General features: G+C 43.1%; 1 protein-coding gene across 1 annotated transcript in view; it reads left to right on the forward strand.

Annotated features, from left to right (window-relative positions):
• The window catches only part of AKTIP (AKT interacting protein), a 92,317-nt gene extending 79,356 nt beyond the window's left edge, over nt 1-12,961 (forward strand). Inside the window, 5 exon segments of the mRNA XM_030204317.1 lie at nt 841-939; nt 1,084-1,191; nt 2,547-2,607; nt 12,536-12,577; nt 12,579-12,961. Of these exon segments, the coding sequence (XP_030060177.1) occupies nt 841-939; nt 1,084-1,191; nt 2,547-2,607; nt 12,536-12,577; nt 12,579-12,686 (418 nt within the window). The 3' untranslated portion in view covers nt 12,687-12,961.
• Nucleotides 12,962-15,511: the final 2,550 nt, after the last annotated feature.

The raw sequence follows: 15,511 nt of genomic DNA on the forward strand, positions 1-15,511 counted from the left end.
CTGCAGAATGCAAATAAATTCATATACTTTCCACAATGTGATTTTCCGGATTTAATTTGTGATGTGCTATCTCTCACTGTTACCAATAACCTACCCTTCAATTATGGGCTGCTCATGTCTTTGTCAGTGGGCAAACTTACAAAATCAGCAAGGGATCAAATACTTATTTCCCCCACTGTATATGCATCTATTTGAGGACATGATCTATGGCTTAGCATTTTGTCCATACTAATGCTTACTTCAGAAATGTCCATTCAGAGCAACAGGTTACATTCATAAATGTAAAAATGATCACATACTGCTGTGGGCACACATGCAGCTTGACACATGCACTCTCTACTGCTTTACATTTAGGATTGTTTCTAAATAATGGTGATTTATACTTCTCTGGAGAATTCCACTATTAAAATTGTTGCATAAACTATGAACCCACTCTCTGGTTTGATGCTCTAAAAGGATCTCAGTATGAGTGCTAACATTCTAAGTCGTTTACCTGTAGTACTTAAGCTTGTAAAAGTAATCTGTATGTTCTGCATTGGATTGGGTTTTATATGCTTAAGTCCAACTTGGGTGCAGCTCCATATTGGTGTAAGGTGTTCATTTTTATATATTGTATTTCTTGACATCATTAATGTTGCTGCTTAAGAGCTCATAGAACAACAACCTGTACAAGTATTGGAATGTGAATATTTGGTTATTGAGGAGAGCCACTTAATGGTTCCTTTTATAGTGTATGATTGAAAACAGTCTTCTTTTTAAAGCATGATTGTGTTAAAATAATGATCATCTGAAAGCCAGTAAATGTAGCTGATTTAATGGTTGATTTGTTTTTCCAATTAGGCGAAATCATAATCACATATGGCAAGTACTCATGTATGCCCGGCGAGTCTTCTACAAGATAGATACAACCAGTCCCTTAAACCCAGAAGCTGCTGTGCTGTAAGCCTATTCTGTTTTATTTTGTGCAATTATACTATATGGTTTTCATCACCTGGATGAGATCCACTGGTCATCAACTAAATGTTGAAATTTCGAGGGCATTGAATCTTAAATCTTTGATCTTTGTCTTGCTTTTCACCTTAGGTATGAAAAGGATGTTCAGCTGTTTAAAAGTAAAGTAGTGGACAGTGTCAGACTATGCAACAGTCACTTATTTGATCAGCCTAAAATAGCTGATCCCTATGCAATTAGGTAAGTGTTCTGTTTAACTAGCTAAGCTCTCTATTCTGTATGCATGGAACACAAACTAAAGCAAATCAAGTTCTTGAAGATCACTTTTTTTTCAGATATTCATTGCTGATGTTCTCCAAGTTAGTATTTGGGAGTGCATGAGTTTTGAAGGAAATTTTTTTTTTTTTTTTTTTTTACATCTTTTATTTTCAGTCTTTGCAAACCAGATATCTGAAAAACATACTGAACATCAGAGGGTCTCAATCTTTGTGCCATCTGACATATGGTGCTTGAGTTTATGAAACACGTCATATCCAGGGCTGGGATGGGGGTTTGTTCAATCATTACACACAGATTTAAATGATAAGGGGATTGGTAATCCTGCCATCTTTTTCTGTCCCCCAGTGGTCCTCTGCCTATACTGCTCAGAATCTCTCTCTCTCATATCAATCCCCCAAATCTGTTCTTAACATCAACCTACTGAATCCAAATGAAAATGATCCTATAGAGTACACGTTTAAAAATATGAAACTAGATCCAGCCCTAACCATTTTTCAGGATCCCTACCTCCTGTAAGCCCACCTGAATCTGTGGGTTTTCTGGAGTTCTTTTGTTGTTGTTTTGTTTTGTCTTAGGTATCACAAATAGAGGCATGTGGTAAAAGAGCCCACAAACCTGTGGGTACCATGCACAATAGCATTATTGTGTGTGATAGGTCGCAACAGATGCGACCCATCGCACGTACCTCATTAAAAATGTATAATAATGTTTTGGTACATTATTCCTAATCCAAACCCAGATGTATTTGGTAGATAATTATCCTCACGTAGGCAGAACTAAAAATCTTGAATCTTATTGCAGCATGGCAAAAGAAATGACCTTCCTGTTGTCCATAATGCAGGCGGGCACATGCTGTTCAGTATATGATGCTGTCCCGTGACTGAAAATATAGGCAGTGGTTTTCCAGCCATCCTAAATTAGAAAGATGGAAACATTGTTCTTTTGCTGAAGAGCTGACACTTTCACATATGTTACTGGATTTCTAGAATCATGAAGGTCTCTCTCATACCTCAGGCCACTGGTCTTGAATGTGACTTGGAATCTCCAGTGCAAAAGTTAGTCTCTCATTCCCTCAAGAAATAATTTGCTAACATCTTTTAAAAATATTTCTACTTCTTCTGGAGTATCTCTTATATGAAGCAAATCTTTAGCAATAGCATGCATAGTGTTTCTATGCATTACTTATTATTCAATCCCAACTAGTATATATGTAGTCCCAAAATTGGGAGGGTGTTTCACTCAGTTGAATTCCAGTCATAGCTACAAAACCTTTTTTTTGTGTGTGTTTTTTTTTTTGTTTTTTTGCTTTCTTCTAGTTTTTCTCCATGGAATCCAGCTGTGCACGAAGAAGCTAGAGAGAAGATGTTGAGTCAGAAAGTAAGTCTTCTCAAACTTGAATACTTCGTACAACTATACTGTGAAGGAAGAGTTTTTCTGTTGTATCTGACTTACCGTGTAATCCTTCATGGTGAATTTGACATAATTATTCTTTGAATACAAAATATGAGACCAAATATTAAAAAAGAAATTGTAAGCACCTAAATTTATGCTCCTAGACTTATTACATTTTCAAAGAAGCTATTTTAGAAGCCATATTATCAAAGTTAAGGGCCTAACGTTTTGAATAATATAGGAATGGGAGATTAGTATTATGTGATGGCAAGCAGGAGGTTGCTGGATTTTATTCTGGATTCACCTTGCTGAGTAGGGAGTCCTGTTGGAAATTTGTGCTATCCAGTTATAGAGCAGTATTTAGAGGGCTTCATACTACTTTTTTCAGCCAAGAGAGATCTCTGCACTTTGTGTTTAGAGAGCACATATTTGTATGTGGTAGTGGAGGCCTGATGAATGCTGGTTGAGAATTTCAGCTTAGGATGCAAAAGAAATTTTGCCCAAAGGATTGTATAGATGACAAAGCACTGCTCATTTATATCCATTAGCTATTAAACCTGGATGCAAAGAACTACACACATGGCTAAAGGCTTAAGTCTCTTTTTCTAATGTTGAGATGTTAGTGTGTAGTCTGAGGTGGAGCAAAAGGTTAGCTTGCTTTTCTCTGCCTAGAATTAGTGAGGGTTAGTGCCAACATGAAGTATCAGCAACTTTTTTTTTCTTTTTGTTTTATTGAAGGGAATGGTGGACAAATGAAGGCAAAAAAAAAAAAACCCCTCAGGAGAATGAGGTGATGGTGTTGTCAAATGCAGGGTTAAGAAAGAGGCGTCATGGTTGTAAAATTGATGATCAACTGCAAATATTTTACCTTTTTAATGCACAGAAAATTTAAAACTAGTCAAAACATTAACTTTTAGCACAAGGGATATAGCAGTCAATCACACAAATATCCCAGCGTGATATAAAATCTTTTAACTCCACTTAGGTCAACAAAGTAGTAATGTGGACTATGGTAAAGTTATTTGCAACTTCAGTAAAAGTGTCCCATCGTCACACATCCTTGTTGGTCCAGTTTATGATCTGTAAACTTTTTATTAATCCATATCTTAAATATAAACCTCAATATTTTAAAGAATTATTAGTGTCGCAGAAACACAAGGTTGTATATTGCAAAAAAAAATTTTTAAATCATAACTTAAGAAGCAGTCAAGAAGCAGCTACTGACATGAATCATGTTTCAGTAACTGTGCCTAGGAAAGAAGATCACCTTTCAATAACTCACACATTCCATATAATGGCATAACAGATACACACCCTATTGCACATGCTCCTCTAGATTGAATTATAAAAAAATATATATAGAGAGAGATTTTGGCTGCTAATGCATGCTCAATGTATGCATCTTTCTATGGTGATCTGTGCACACTCCATGTTGTGTGCTCAAAAAAAATGTGCAAAATTATTTGCATATGAATTGTTCATTTCATCAGGTGTAAGCATTCTTCTCCGAGGACAAGCAGGCTGCTTGTTCTCACATGTGGGTCGGCGTCCATGGCGGCCCAGGAACGGAGATTTTCCCAGCAAAAATCCTTAGAGCTTTGCGACAGCTTCCGGAGCGTGGGGCACTCGCACCGCGCATGCGCGGCCATCTTCCCGCCCCGGGCGCGTCCGTTCCCGCCTCTTTTTTTCTTTTTCCACGGAGGAGAGTGGCTGCATGTCGGTCTCCTCTCTCTCAGGCCAGAGAAAGACTTCAGCGCTCTTCGCACTCTTTATTCATGCTTTCTTTTTGTTTTAAGTTGCCTCTTTTGTCTTTTTCTTTTTTCCAGTTTTCAAAAAAAACAAACAAACCTTATATTCTTAGTTTTTCCCCTTTTTTTAAGTTTCCTTTCGATTTCGTAGCAGCCTTCTTAGGCTGCGCATACGCGGTTCTCATTTTGTGCCCCTCTGTTGGCACAATCAAGCCTTTTGATTTCGCTGCCACAATTTTTCCGCCCATGTCATCGAAGACTCCCAGCGGCTTCATAAAGTGTGCTCGATGCCAGCGGTCGATCTCGGGTACTGATCCGCACATGTGGTGCATCCAGTGCCTTGGGCCCGACCTTCGCCCAGACGCTTGTAAGTTGTGTCTCAGCTTGTAAAGGCGGACACAGGCGTCAAGAAGAGCTCTTTGGGACCGTCTTTTCGGAGCTCCAACTGATTCCTCGGCGTCGAGATCGACATCGGGAGTGCAGGTAATGGCTGTCCGGACATCACCACTGGCTGGGGAGTAGCGAGCCGTCGAGTGGGTCTCCACCTGTCTCGAAGGCTCCTGCTGTGCAGGCCCCCCCCCCCCCCAAGGAGGCGTGTGGATTCCACGTCCTCCTCGTCAGTACCAAGGAGTACCAGTGACATGCTTCGAGCGAAGGCGAAGAAGCATCATCATCGGTCTCCTTCGAGACGCGGTACCAGGAGCTCCGGGGCGTTGAGGAATTCGGCACCCGAGAAGTGTCGACGCCGGGAGGAGCGCTCACCCTCCATACAAGAGGTGTTGGTGTGTCGATCTTCGGACAGCCCGGTACCGCCTCCCAGGCCTCCACAGATTCTGATGTCGACTTCTCCACCGACCCCACAGCCTTCCTCGACAGCGACTCTAGTCGAGCGCATGCGAGCCATTATTCCAGGCCTTCTGGAGGGGTTGCTGCATCAGTCTGCCTCTGTACCGGGGGTGCTTGCGCCCTCGGTACCGTCGATGGAAACGGCAGCTGGCTCGAGGTCTGTGGTGCAGTCCCCGACGCCGGTACCGCTTGCGACATCGGCCTCGGCTGCCATCCAGGTCGACTCCCCGTCGACGTCGCTGGAGGGAGCTTCATCGCCGCCGGCACGGGAGTCAACTTCTCGGCATCACCATCGAGGACTGGGTTCCTCGGCGTTGAGACAGGCCCGGTTTCGGACTGCAGTTAGAGAACTCTTGTCTGATTCCGAGGAGGATGCCTCGTGGAATGAAGAAGAAGATCCCAGGTATTTCTCTTCCAAGGAGTCTTATGGTCTTCCTTCTGATCCTACTCCTTCACCAGAAAGAAAGCTTTCTCCCCCGAGAGCCTTTCTTTCTCTTCATTTGTCCAGGAAATGTCTGTGGCTGTTCCCTTCCCTGTGGTATCCGAGGATGAGCCCAGGACTGAGATGCTGGAGGTCCTTGAATATCCTTCGCCACCTAAGGAGTCATCCACTGTCCCTTTGCATAATGTCCTTAAGGAGACATTGCTTAGGAACTGGATGAAACCACTAAGTAATCCCACCATCCCCAAAAAAGCTGAGTCCCAATATCGGATTCATGGAGAACCTGAGTTGATGAAGTCGCAGTTAGCTCACGACTCTATGGTTGTGGATTCCGCTCTCAAGAGAGCCAGGAGTTCTAGAGATTTTGCCTCGGTGCCCCCGGGACAAGAATCTAGAACCCTGGACTCTTTTGGGAGGAAGGCCTATCAGTCCTCCATCCTCGTGTCCAAAATTCAGTCGTACCAGCTCTACACGAGCATCCATATGCGGAACAATGTCAAGCAACTGGCGGACTTGGTGGACAAGCTCCCTCCGGAGCACGCCAGGCCTTTTCAAGAGGTGGTCAGGTAGCTGAAGGCGTGTCGTAAATTCCTGTCCAGGGGTGCTTACAACCCTTTTGATGTTGCATGCAGATCCGCTGCTCAAGGTATAGTGATGCGCAGACTCTCATGGCTGCGTGCCTCTGACCTGGACAATAGAGTCCAGCAGCGGCTTGCGGATGTTCCTTGCCGGGGGGATAATATTTTTGGTGAGAAAGTCGAGCAGCTGGTCGAGCAGCTTCACCAGCGGGAAAACGCCCTCGACAAACTTTCCCACCGGGCGCTTTCAGCATCTACCTCATTAGGTAGACGTTTTTTCAGAGGAAGTAGGAATGCTCCCTACGCTTACAATAAGCGTAGGTACAATCCACCTTCTCGACAGCCTTCTCAGGCTCAGCCCCAGCGCGCTCGTTCTCGTCAACAGCATGCGCCTAGACAGGCCTCTGCAGCTCCCCAGTAAAAGCAAGGGATGGGCTTTTGACTGGCTCCAGTTGGGTATAGCCACTATAAAAGTTTCTGTGCTGGACGATCTGCCGGTCAGAGGGAAGATAAAATTTATTCACCAAAGGTGGCCTCTTATAACCTCCGATCGGTGGGTTCTTCAAATAGTCAAGCTAGGATACTCCCTCAATTTGATTTCCACACCTCCAAATTGCCCACTGGGAGCTCAGTCCTTCAGCTGCCAGCACAGGCAGGTACTTGCAGAAGAACTCTCCGCCCTTCTCAGCGCCAATGCAGTCGAGCCCGTTCCACCAGGGCAAGAAGGACTAGAATTCTATTCCAGGTACTTCCTTGTGCAAAAGAAAATGGGGGGATGCGTCCCATCCTAGACCTAAGGGCCCTGAACAAATACCTGGTCCGAGAAAAGTTCAGGATGGTTTCCCTGGGCACCCTTCTTCCCATGATTCAGAAAAACGATTGGCTATGCTCTCTGGACTTAAAGGATGCTTATACACACATCTCGATACTTCCAGCTCACAGGAGGTATCTTCGATTCCATCTGGGAACACATCACTTCCAGTATTGTGTGCTACCCTTTGGTCTTGCGTCTGCGCCCAGGGTCTTTACAAAATGCCTGGCAGTAGTTGCAGCGTCGCTACGCAGACTGGGAGTGCATATGTTCCCTTATCTCGACGATTGGCTGATAAAGAACACCTCGGAGGCAGGAGCTCTACAGTCCTTGCAGATGACTATTCAACTGCTGCAACTACTCGGATTTGTTATAAATTACCCAAAGTCCCATCTTCTTCCAGTTCAAAAACTAGAATTCATAGGAGCTCTGCTGGATTCACAGACGGCTCGCGCCTATCTTCCCGATGCGAGGACAGACAATCTTCTGTCCCTAGTTTCCTTGGCCAGAGCGTCTCAGCAGATCACAGCTCGGCAGATGTTGAGACTTCTCGGCCACATGGCCTCCACAGTCCATGTGACGGCCATGTCCCGCCTGCACATGAGATCTGCTCAATGGACCCTAGCTTCCGAGTGGTATCAAGCTGCAGGGAATCTAGAGGATACGATCCAGCTGTCCACTGAATTTCACAATTCCCTTCGGTGGTGGACAATTCGATCCAATTTGACCTTGGGACGTCCCTTTCAAATTCCTCAGCCTCTAAAAGTGCTGACAACGGATGCATCTCTCCTGGGGTGGGGAGCGCATGTAGATGGGCTCCACACTCAAGGAGCTTGGTCCCTCCAGGAATCCGGTCTTCAAATCAATCTCCTGGAGTTGCGAGCGGTCTGGAACACTCTAAAGGCTTTCAGAGATGGGCTGTCCAATCAAATTATTCAAATTCAGACAATCAGGTTGCCATGTACAACATCAACAAGCAGGGGGGGCACCGGATCTCGCCCCCTGTGTCAGGAAGCTGTCCAGATGTGGCTTTGGGCTCGCCATTTCCAAATGTATCTCCAGGCCACGTATCTGGCAGGCATAAACCACAGTCTGGCCGACAGGTTAAGCAGGATCATGGAACCTCACGAGTGGTCGCTCAACTCGCACATAGTGCGCAAGATCTTCCAAGAGTGGGACACCCCCTTGGTGGATCTTTTCGCCACTCAGATCAATCACAAGGTACCTCAATTCTGTTCCAGACTTCAGGCCCACGACAGACTAGCATCAGGTGCTTTTCTCTATTGGGGGAACGGCCTTCTGTATGCGTATCCTCCCATACCTCTGGTGGGGAAGACTTTGCTGAAACTCAAGCAAGATCGCGGAACCATGATTCTGATTGCCCCTGTTTGGCCGCATCAGATTTGGTTCCCTCTTCTTCTGTAGTTGTCCTGCGAAGAACCGTGGAGATTGGAGTGTTTTCCAACCCTCAGAACGAGGGGGTGCTTCTGCATCCCAACCTCCTGCCTGGATGTTGAGGGCGTAGACTTTGCCTCCTTGGGTCTTTCTGAGGGTGTCTCCAGAGTCTTGCTTGCTTCCAGAAAAGATTCCACGAAGAGGTGTTACTCTTTCAAATGGAGGTGGTTTGCCATCTGGTGTGACAGCAAGGCCCTAGATCCTCGCTTTTGTCCTACACAGATCCTGCTTGAATACCTTCTACACTTAGAGTCTGCTCTCAAGACCAACTCCGTAAGAGTACATCTTAGTGCAATTAGTGCTTTTCATTACCGTATAGAAGGAAAGCCTATCTCTGGACAGCCTTTAGTTGTTCGCTTCATGAGAGGTTTGCTTTTGTCAAAGCCCCCTGTGAAACCTCCACCAGTATCATGGGATCTCAACGTCGTTCTCACCCAGCTGATAAAGCCTCCTTTTGAGCCACTGAATTCCTGCCATCTGAAGTATTTGACCTGGAAGGTCATTTTCTTGGTGGCTGTTACTTCAGCTCGTAAAGTCTTTGAGCTTCAAGCCTTGGTAGTGCAATGCTCCTTACCTCAAGTTTCATCACAACAGAGTAGTCCTCCGCACTCACCCTAAGTTCCTGCCGAAGGTGGTGTCGGAGTTCCATCTGCACCAGTCAATTGTCTTGCCAGCATTCTTTCCCTGTCCTCATACCCGCCCTGCTGAACATCAGTTGCATACATTGGACTGCAAGAGAGCGTTGGCCTTCTATGTGGTGCAGACAAGCCCTTTCAGACAGTCCACCCAAATGTTTGTTTCTTTTGATCCCAACAGAAGGGGAGTCACTGTTGGGAAACGCCCCATTTCCAGTTGGCTAACAGATTGCATTTCCTTCACTTATGCCCAAGCTGGGCTGACTCTTGAAGGTCCTGTCACGGCTCATAGTGTTAGAGCCATGGCAGCGTCGGTGGCTCACTTGAAGTCAGCTACTATAGAAGAGATTCGCAAGGCTGCGACGTGGTCATCGGTCCACACATTCACATCTCATTACTGCCTTCAGCAGGATTCCCGGCGCGACAGTCTGTTTGGGCAGTCGGTGCTGCAGAATCTGTTTGGGGTTTAGAATCCAACTCCACCCCCCTGGGCCCAAGTTTTGTTCTGTTCCAGGCTGCACTCTCAGATGTTTCTTCTTAGGTCAATCTTTGTTATGTCCTCACCGTTGCGAGGCCCAATTGACCTTCTTTGTTGTTTTGAGTGAGCCTGGGGGCTAGGGATACCCCACATGTGAGAACAAGCAGCCTACTTGTCCTCGGAGAAAGCGAAGATACTTACCTGTAACAGGTATTCTCCAAGGACAGCAGGCTGATTGTTCTCACCAACCCACCCACCTCCCCCCTTTTGGAGTTGTTGTTGTTCTTTATTTGCTTTTTGATATAACTAAGGCGGGAACAGACGCGCGTGGGCGGGAAGATGGCTGTGCATGTGCGGTGTGAGTGCCCCGCACTCCAGAAGCTGTCACAAAGCTCTATGGATTTTTGCTGGAAAAGTCTCCGTTCCTGGGACGCCGTGGACGCCGACCCACATGTGAGAACAATCAGCCTGCTGTCCTCGGAGAATACCCGCCACAGGTAAGTATCTTCGCTTTTTTTATGCACACATTAGGGCAATGTTTCTCAGCTCATGGGAGGTACACCTAGGGATTGATGCAGAAAGCTACCACAAACATATTACTGATGAAACAATACTGAAATAAGCATGGGTGTTAACTTGAGTATTTGTTAGTTATCGCTGCACCTTGCATTAAAACACACGGTAATGAGATCATTAAGTATTCCACTGTAATGTATAGAAGGAAACAGTGGCTTTCGATGGCAGAATAAGAGAAATTTTTTGCCAAGTGTTTGAGCAACTAGGAAGGGTTGGTTGAGAGGATTTCATCCCTTTTTGTAATTTATATGCCTGTTTTATTTTTTTTGGTCAAATAATTTTTATTGGTATGTATTGAGGCATATTTTCAAAGCACTTAGCCTTCCAAAGTTCCATAGGTTTCTATGGAACTTTGGAAGGCTAAGTGCTTTGAAAATATGCCTCATTGTAATATATGTAAGTTTGTTGTCAAAGGTGCAGTGACATATGATATAAAGAAATGAAACTACATAAATTCTATTGTGTAATACTCTTGGTAATAAGAATGATAATTAGTATCTTATGATATATATCACAGTACTAGGCATGACAGTGGAATACATAGCACAAGTAATTGCATTTTCATTAAGATAAAATATCAAATAATAATAATTGATATTTATATTAAAAAGGTAAAATAAGAACTTAACAAATTTAAAGAAAAAGGAACATGGAACATGATGTGGCAATCAGACAGATCCATTATTAGCAAATTCTAGAACTAAAGACCATACGTTTCTGAATTGTTTATAAGCAAATGTATTTATTATTTTAAAAACTTGTATAAAAATTATAGAAGGGAGGAAACAGCAATATCCAAACAAAAATGCAAGTGACAGCACATATCTGCAGCTGCTGATGCATAAATAGAAACAGAGAAAAATGTAGATAGATAACACCATATGGCCTATCCAGTCTGCTCATCCATGCCATCTACTCTCCCTATCACTCCCATAGAGATGCTATGTACTTGTCCTAAGCTCTCTTGAATTCAGATACTGTGTTTGTCTCCACCACTTCTACCGGGTGCAGTTGGAGCAACCTTTTCCTGAAATTCTCTCATCTGTGTTTAATAACAGGGAAACAAGTTCACTTGTACTGACCCCATGCACTTGGAGAATTTCAATATCTGCTTTGTTTATATCAACCTCATAAAACTCTGTAAGAAATGTTTGGGAGGCTAATATTCATGTGCAGACCAGTTGCTGCAAATGGGTGGTAGCACTTTTTTCTTTGGACAGGAGCACAAGAAGCCGTGAATGCCACTGCACATTTGTGTTCATGTGTCGAGCAGGCATCTGCCAACTAGTGCGTGAGTTCTGTACACACAATATTTGCATAGAGTTAAATTTCTGCATACTGCAGTTTTAAGTTCACAGTAGAAACTACTTACTCAGCCATCCACATGCGGTTCTACCACATGGCTACTGCATTGGCCTTCTTTTACCACAATCAATATACATGAGAGAGACAGGCTGACTTTGAAATGTAGAAGAGAACAGTTTGGATTGTTTATTGGTGTTAAATTCAATAAATCTGTTGCAGTGTATTGTGGCATTATTCTAACTTTCTATGTTTAAAGCCAGTAGTGAGTGGTACCGAGTTAGAATTGAATCACTCGATTTTAATTAACAATGTTCAAGGTCCTTTATAAAGAAATGCCATCCTATTTAGCCAATAGACTGGACTATAGACCTACTTGTTCCTTGAAAACCTGGGGGGGGGGGGGGTTGTTTTTTTTTTTTTTTCTTTGCAGCTACCTCTTTATTTTGTCTTCTACATAGGACAGCGCTTTTAGGGGTCATTTCACTAACGCACCTAATGCAGGACACGCTAAAAGTCTCATGATTAGTTTTGGAATGTCCACACACTAAATATTTGTTTTGGAATTTTGTTTTGAGGGGGCATGTTGGGGGCAGAGGGCACTAATCAGAGCAGCTACATTATATATACTAGCACATGAGACCTTCTTACCACCTACAAAATGGGTGTCATTAAGTGCGTATACAGTAATGTTTTAATAATGACCGTGAGTTAATCACAACATTTAGTGCATGGCCATTAATACAGAAAATAGAAAAAGATTTTTACTGCTGCTTTAAAAATGGCCTTAGTGCACAGAAAAAACCCATGCTCGGCCACACTAAGGTCACTTTTTGCCGCATCTTAGTAAGAGGGCCCCATTGTGCTTAATGCTTGTCTGAACAATATATTAATAAATTACGTTACTTTTAAGTGTTAAAGTTGGCTGTGTTGACCAGCAAGTATTGATATGTAGTGGGAGTACAGTTTAAATACCTACATCTAATTGAACTGGTCTGCTGTCGTGGTGAAAAGTGAAAACTTCTCATTTCTTTTTGTGTAGAAAAAATCTGAGGATCAGCATGGCAAAGGTCTTCATGTGTCCTGGGCTGTCTTGGTGGAGCCCCGGCTCAGTGCAGCCTTTTAGTAAGAAGAGAAACCCCTGCACACCTAACAGCATGAAGTGCTGCACACACTGTGATGTAAGAAAGTAGAATGAGGACATAACTTACGATGTTTCCTTCCTTGTCTTTTGGACTGGTGCAGATAACAATTGTGGCAGCGACTGTACAAGTTTAATAATGTAAATTGACTCCAGTGAGTTCTTTGCCACATTTTGTTTTTAATTTCTATCCCTACTGGTCAAATATGCATTAACATCTTAAAAACCTGATTTTGGGGGGAATGTTGTGGATTTCTGAGCAGCCTTTAAAAAGAAAAAAAAAATTGACAAAGTCCCACAATACATGGACTTTCAAATTGAAAACAAGCAAAGCCTTGCAACTGAGACCTGGAGCTCTTGGATCATCATTTTCCAGTGATTGTGGCACTTCTGTTTCAGAAGTTTTGCTAGTTGTGGTTATTTCACTATTTGGAAATGCATGATGTTTTTAAGAGAAAGTGTGTTTTAGTTTTCATTTGGGGAATGGCATGGCCACATCGTAAACATAAGTGACATGGAGAATGAATAGGAGTGGACAAATAAGGCTGTGCTTTTCTAATAAGAATTTTATATAAGTTTACACTACATATAGCAAAGTTGAACAGTATTTAATGATTTTAAATGCATTGTTAATATGTAAATATATTTAGAGTTACAAATTGTAAATAAATTGTTCTATGATTCTGTCTAGCACTTTTCAGAAAGGAGTTGGAAGATTGATCAGTAAATAAATTTGTCACTGATTAGGAGAGGCCTGTATGATATGTTACTGACCAACAGGCAACCTTGACTTTCATTTTCCTTTAATAAAATTTAATGCTTGGATAGGGAATTCTTTTAGTTTATGACATCAAGGAAGAACTGCATTATAATTATTTGTTTTTAATAGTGACCTCTTAGATAAAAGGAATAAAAGATACAAATTGATCTTTGTTGTTTTCTTTATAATAATAGAGGTTTAATGCAGTGCTTGTGAGGTGGAAGTTGGTACAAAAAAATGTAGTTAATTGCAGGAGTTTGGGGGGGTGGGGGGAAGAGTTTCAATGTGCAGTAAAAGTCAAGTTACCGAATCCTGTGGTGTATGAATACAGCTGTCATTCCCATACACCGAATACAAATCAAACAAACCTATGAGCTGCTGCATCTACGTCATTCTTTATTGTTGGTAGCATTTTTATTTGATCTCACTTATATTTTCAAACATGCCAGCTTATGCAGCATATGTATGTACACAGAGGAAGTTTCATTGATCAGAGCAGTAATTAGTTCTAAATCATAATCATTGTGTCATTTGGAAGGACTGATTATAGGGGCTCCCTTGTTTTCACCTAGTAAAGGGCCACCAAAGCAGACATGTTATGAGAATCAGGTGCTCAACAATCAGCAAGAGGGGTGCTATCTAGTCTTTTGTATTGAGTGTCACATGTATGGAGTATCTCCCAGTTGGTGAGATGTCATATGTTTGTGCTCGATGCAAAGAGCTCCTAGCTCTCAGAGCATGAGTCTGTTGATGCTAGAGTAGCAGGAGGAGGAGCTGAGGGAGACAGAGAGGTACATAGAGAAGTCCTACCTCAAATCTGGCAGCCCCTGTGCTGCCTTGGAGGAGGGAGGTCTTCTAAAAGGAGAGCATCACCCTGGTGGAGCTGGAAGTAATCCTGTAGACAGGACCAGCAACACGAGGGGATGCAATATACTCTCACACTGAGGATGTATCTCCAGGAGCTTCTGCCCAGGTGGGAAGTGTTAGGACGGCTGTTTTAGTTGCTGATTCCATTATTAGGCATGTAGATAGCTTGGTAGCTAGTGGACATGAGGATTGCCTGGTCACTTGCCTGCCTGGTGCGAAGGTGGCAGACCTCACATGTCACCTAAATACGCTTTTAGATAGTGCTGGGGAGGAGCCAGCTGTCTTGGTACATGTGGGTACCAATGACACAGGAAAATATGGGAGAGGGGTTCTGGAAGCCAAATTTAGGTTGTTTGGTAGTAAGCTCAAATCCAGAACCTCTAAGGTAGCATTTTCTGAAGTGCTACCAGTTCCAAGAGATGAAGTGATGGTGCAGGGATGAATGTTTTAGATTTGTAAGGAACTGGGCACCATTCTGGGGAAGGGGGAGCCTATTCTGGAAGGATGGACCTTCACCTTACCCAGGGTGGAACCAGGCGGCTAACATCGGCCTTTAAAAAGGAGATAGAGCAGCTTTTAAACTTGAATCTGGGGGGAATGCTGACAGGTGTTCAAAAACGCATTGTTCAGAACAAGATATCTTTCAAAGATATCACCAAAACAGGGAAGATAGGGTATCCAGATAGCGAGGTTGCAAAAGAGATCATAGTAGAGCAGGTGGCCTTAAATAAAAGTCAGACAAATATTGCAAATTTATACTGTCAACTACTGAGCAGAATGTAAATAGAAACAACAAACATAGTTTGAAATGTCTGTCTGAATGCCAGAATCCTAAGAGATAAGATGAGAGAGTTATATCTAATTTTTCATTTAGACAATATATTCTAATACACAGATCTCTGAGACCTGGTGGAAGGAGGAGGATAACCAGTGGGACACTGTCATACCGGGGTACAAATTATATCGAAGAGGAGGGGGGTAGCATTATATGTTAAGGAGGGCCTTGAATCAAATAGATTCAAAATTCTGCAGGAAACAAAACACATCTTGGAATCCCTATTACTACTATAAATCATTTCTATAGCGCTACCAGTTGTATGCAGCACTTCACAATTGAACATGAAGAAAAGACAGTCCCTGCTCAAAAGAGCTTACAATCTAAATCAGGACAGACAGACAGGACCAATAAGGGTAAGACAGACAGAAGGACACATAGGAAAAGGGACTATTGAAAAGAGAAAGACAAGATA

Source organism: Microcaecilia unicolor, chromosome 5 (assembly GCF_901765095.1).
Source record: "Microcaecilia unicolor chromosome 5, aMicUni1.1, whole genome shotgun sequence".
NCBI lineage: Eukaryota > Metazoa > Chordata > Amphibia > Gymnophiona > Siphonopidae > Microcaecilia > Microcaecilia unicolor.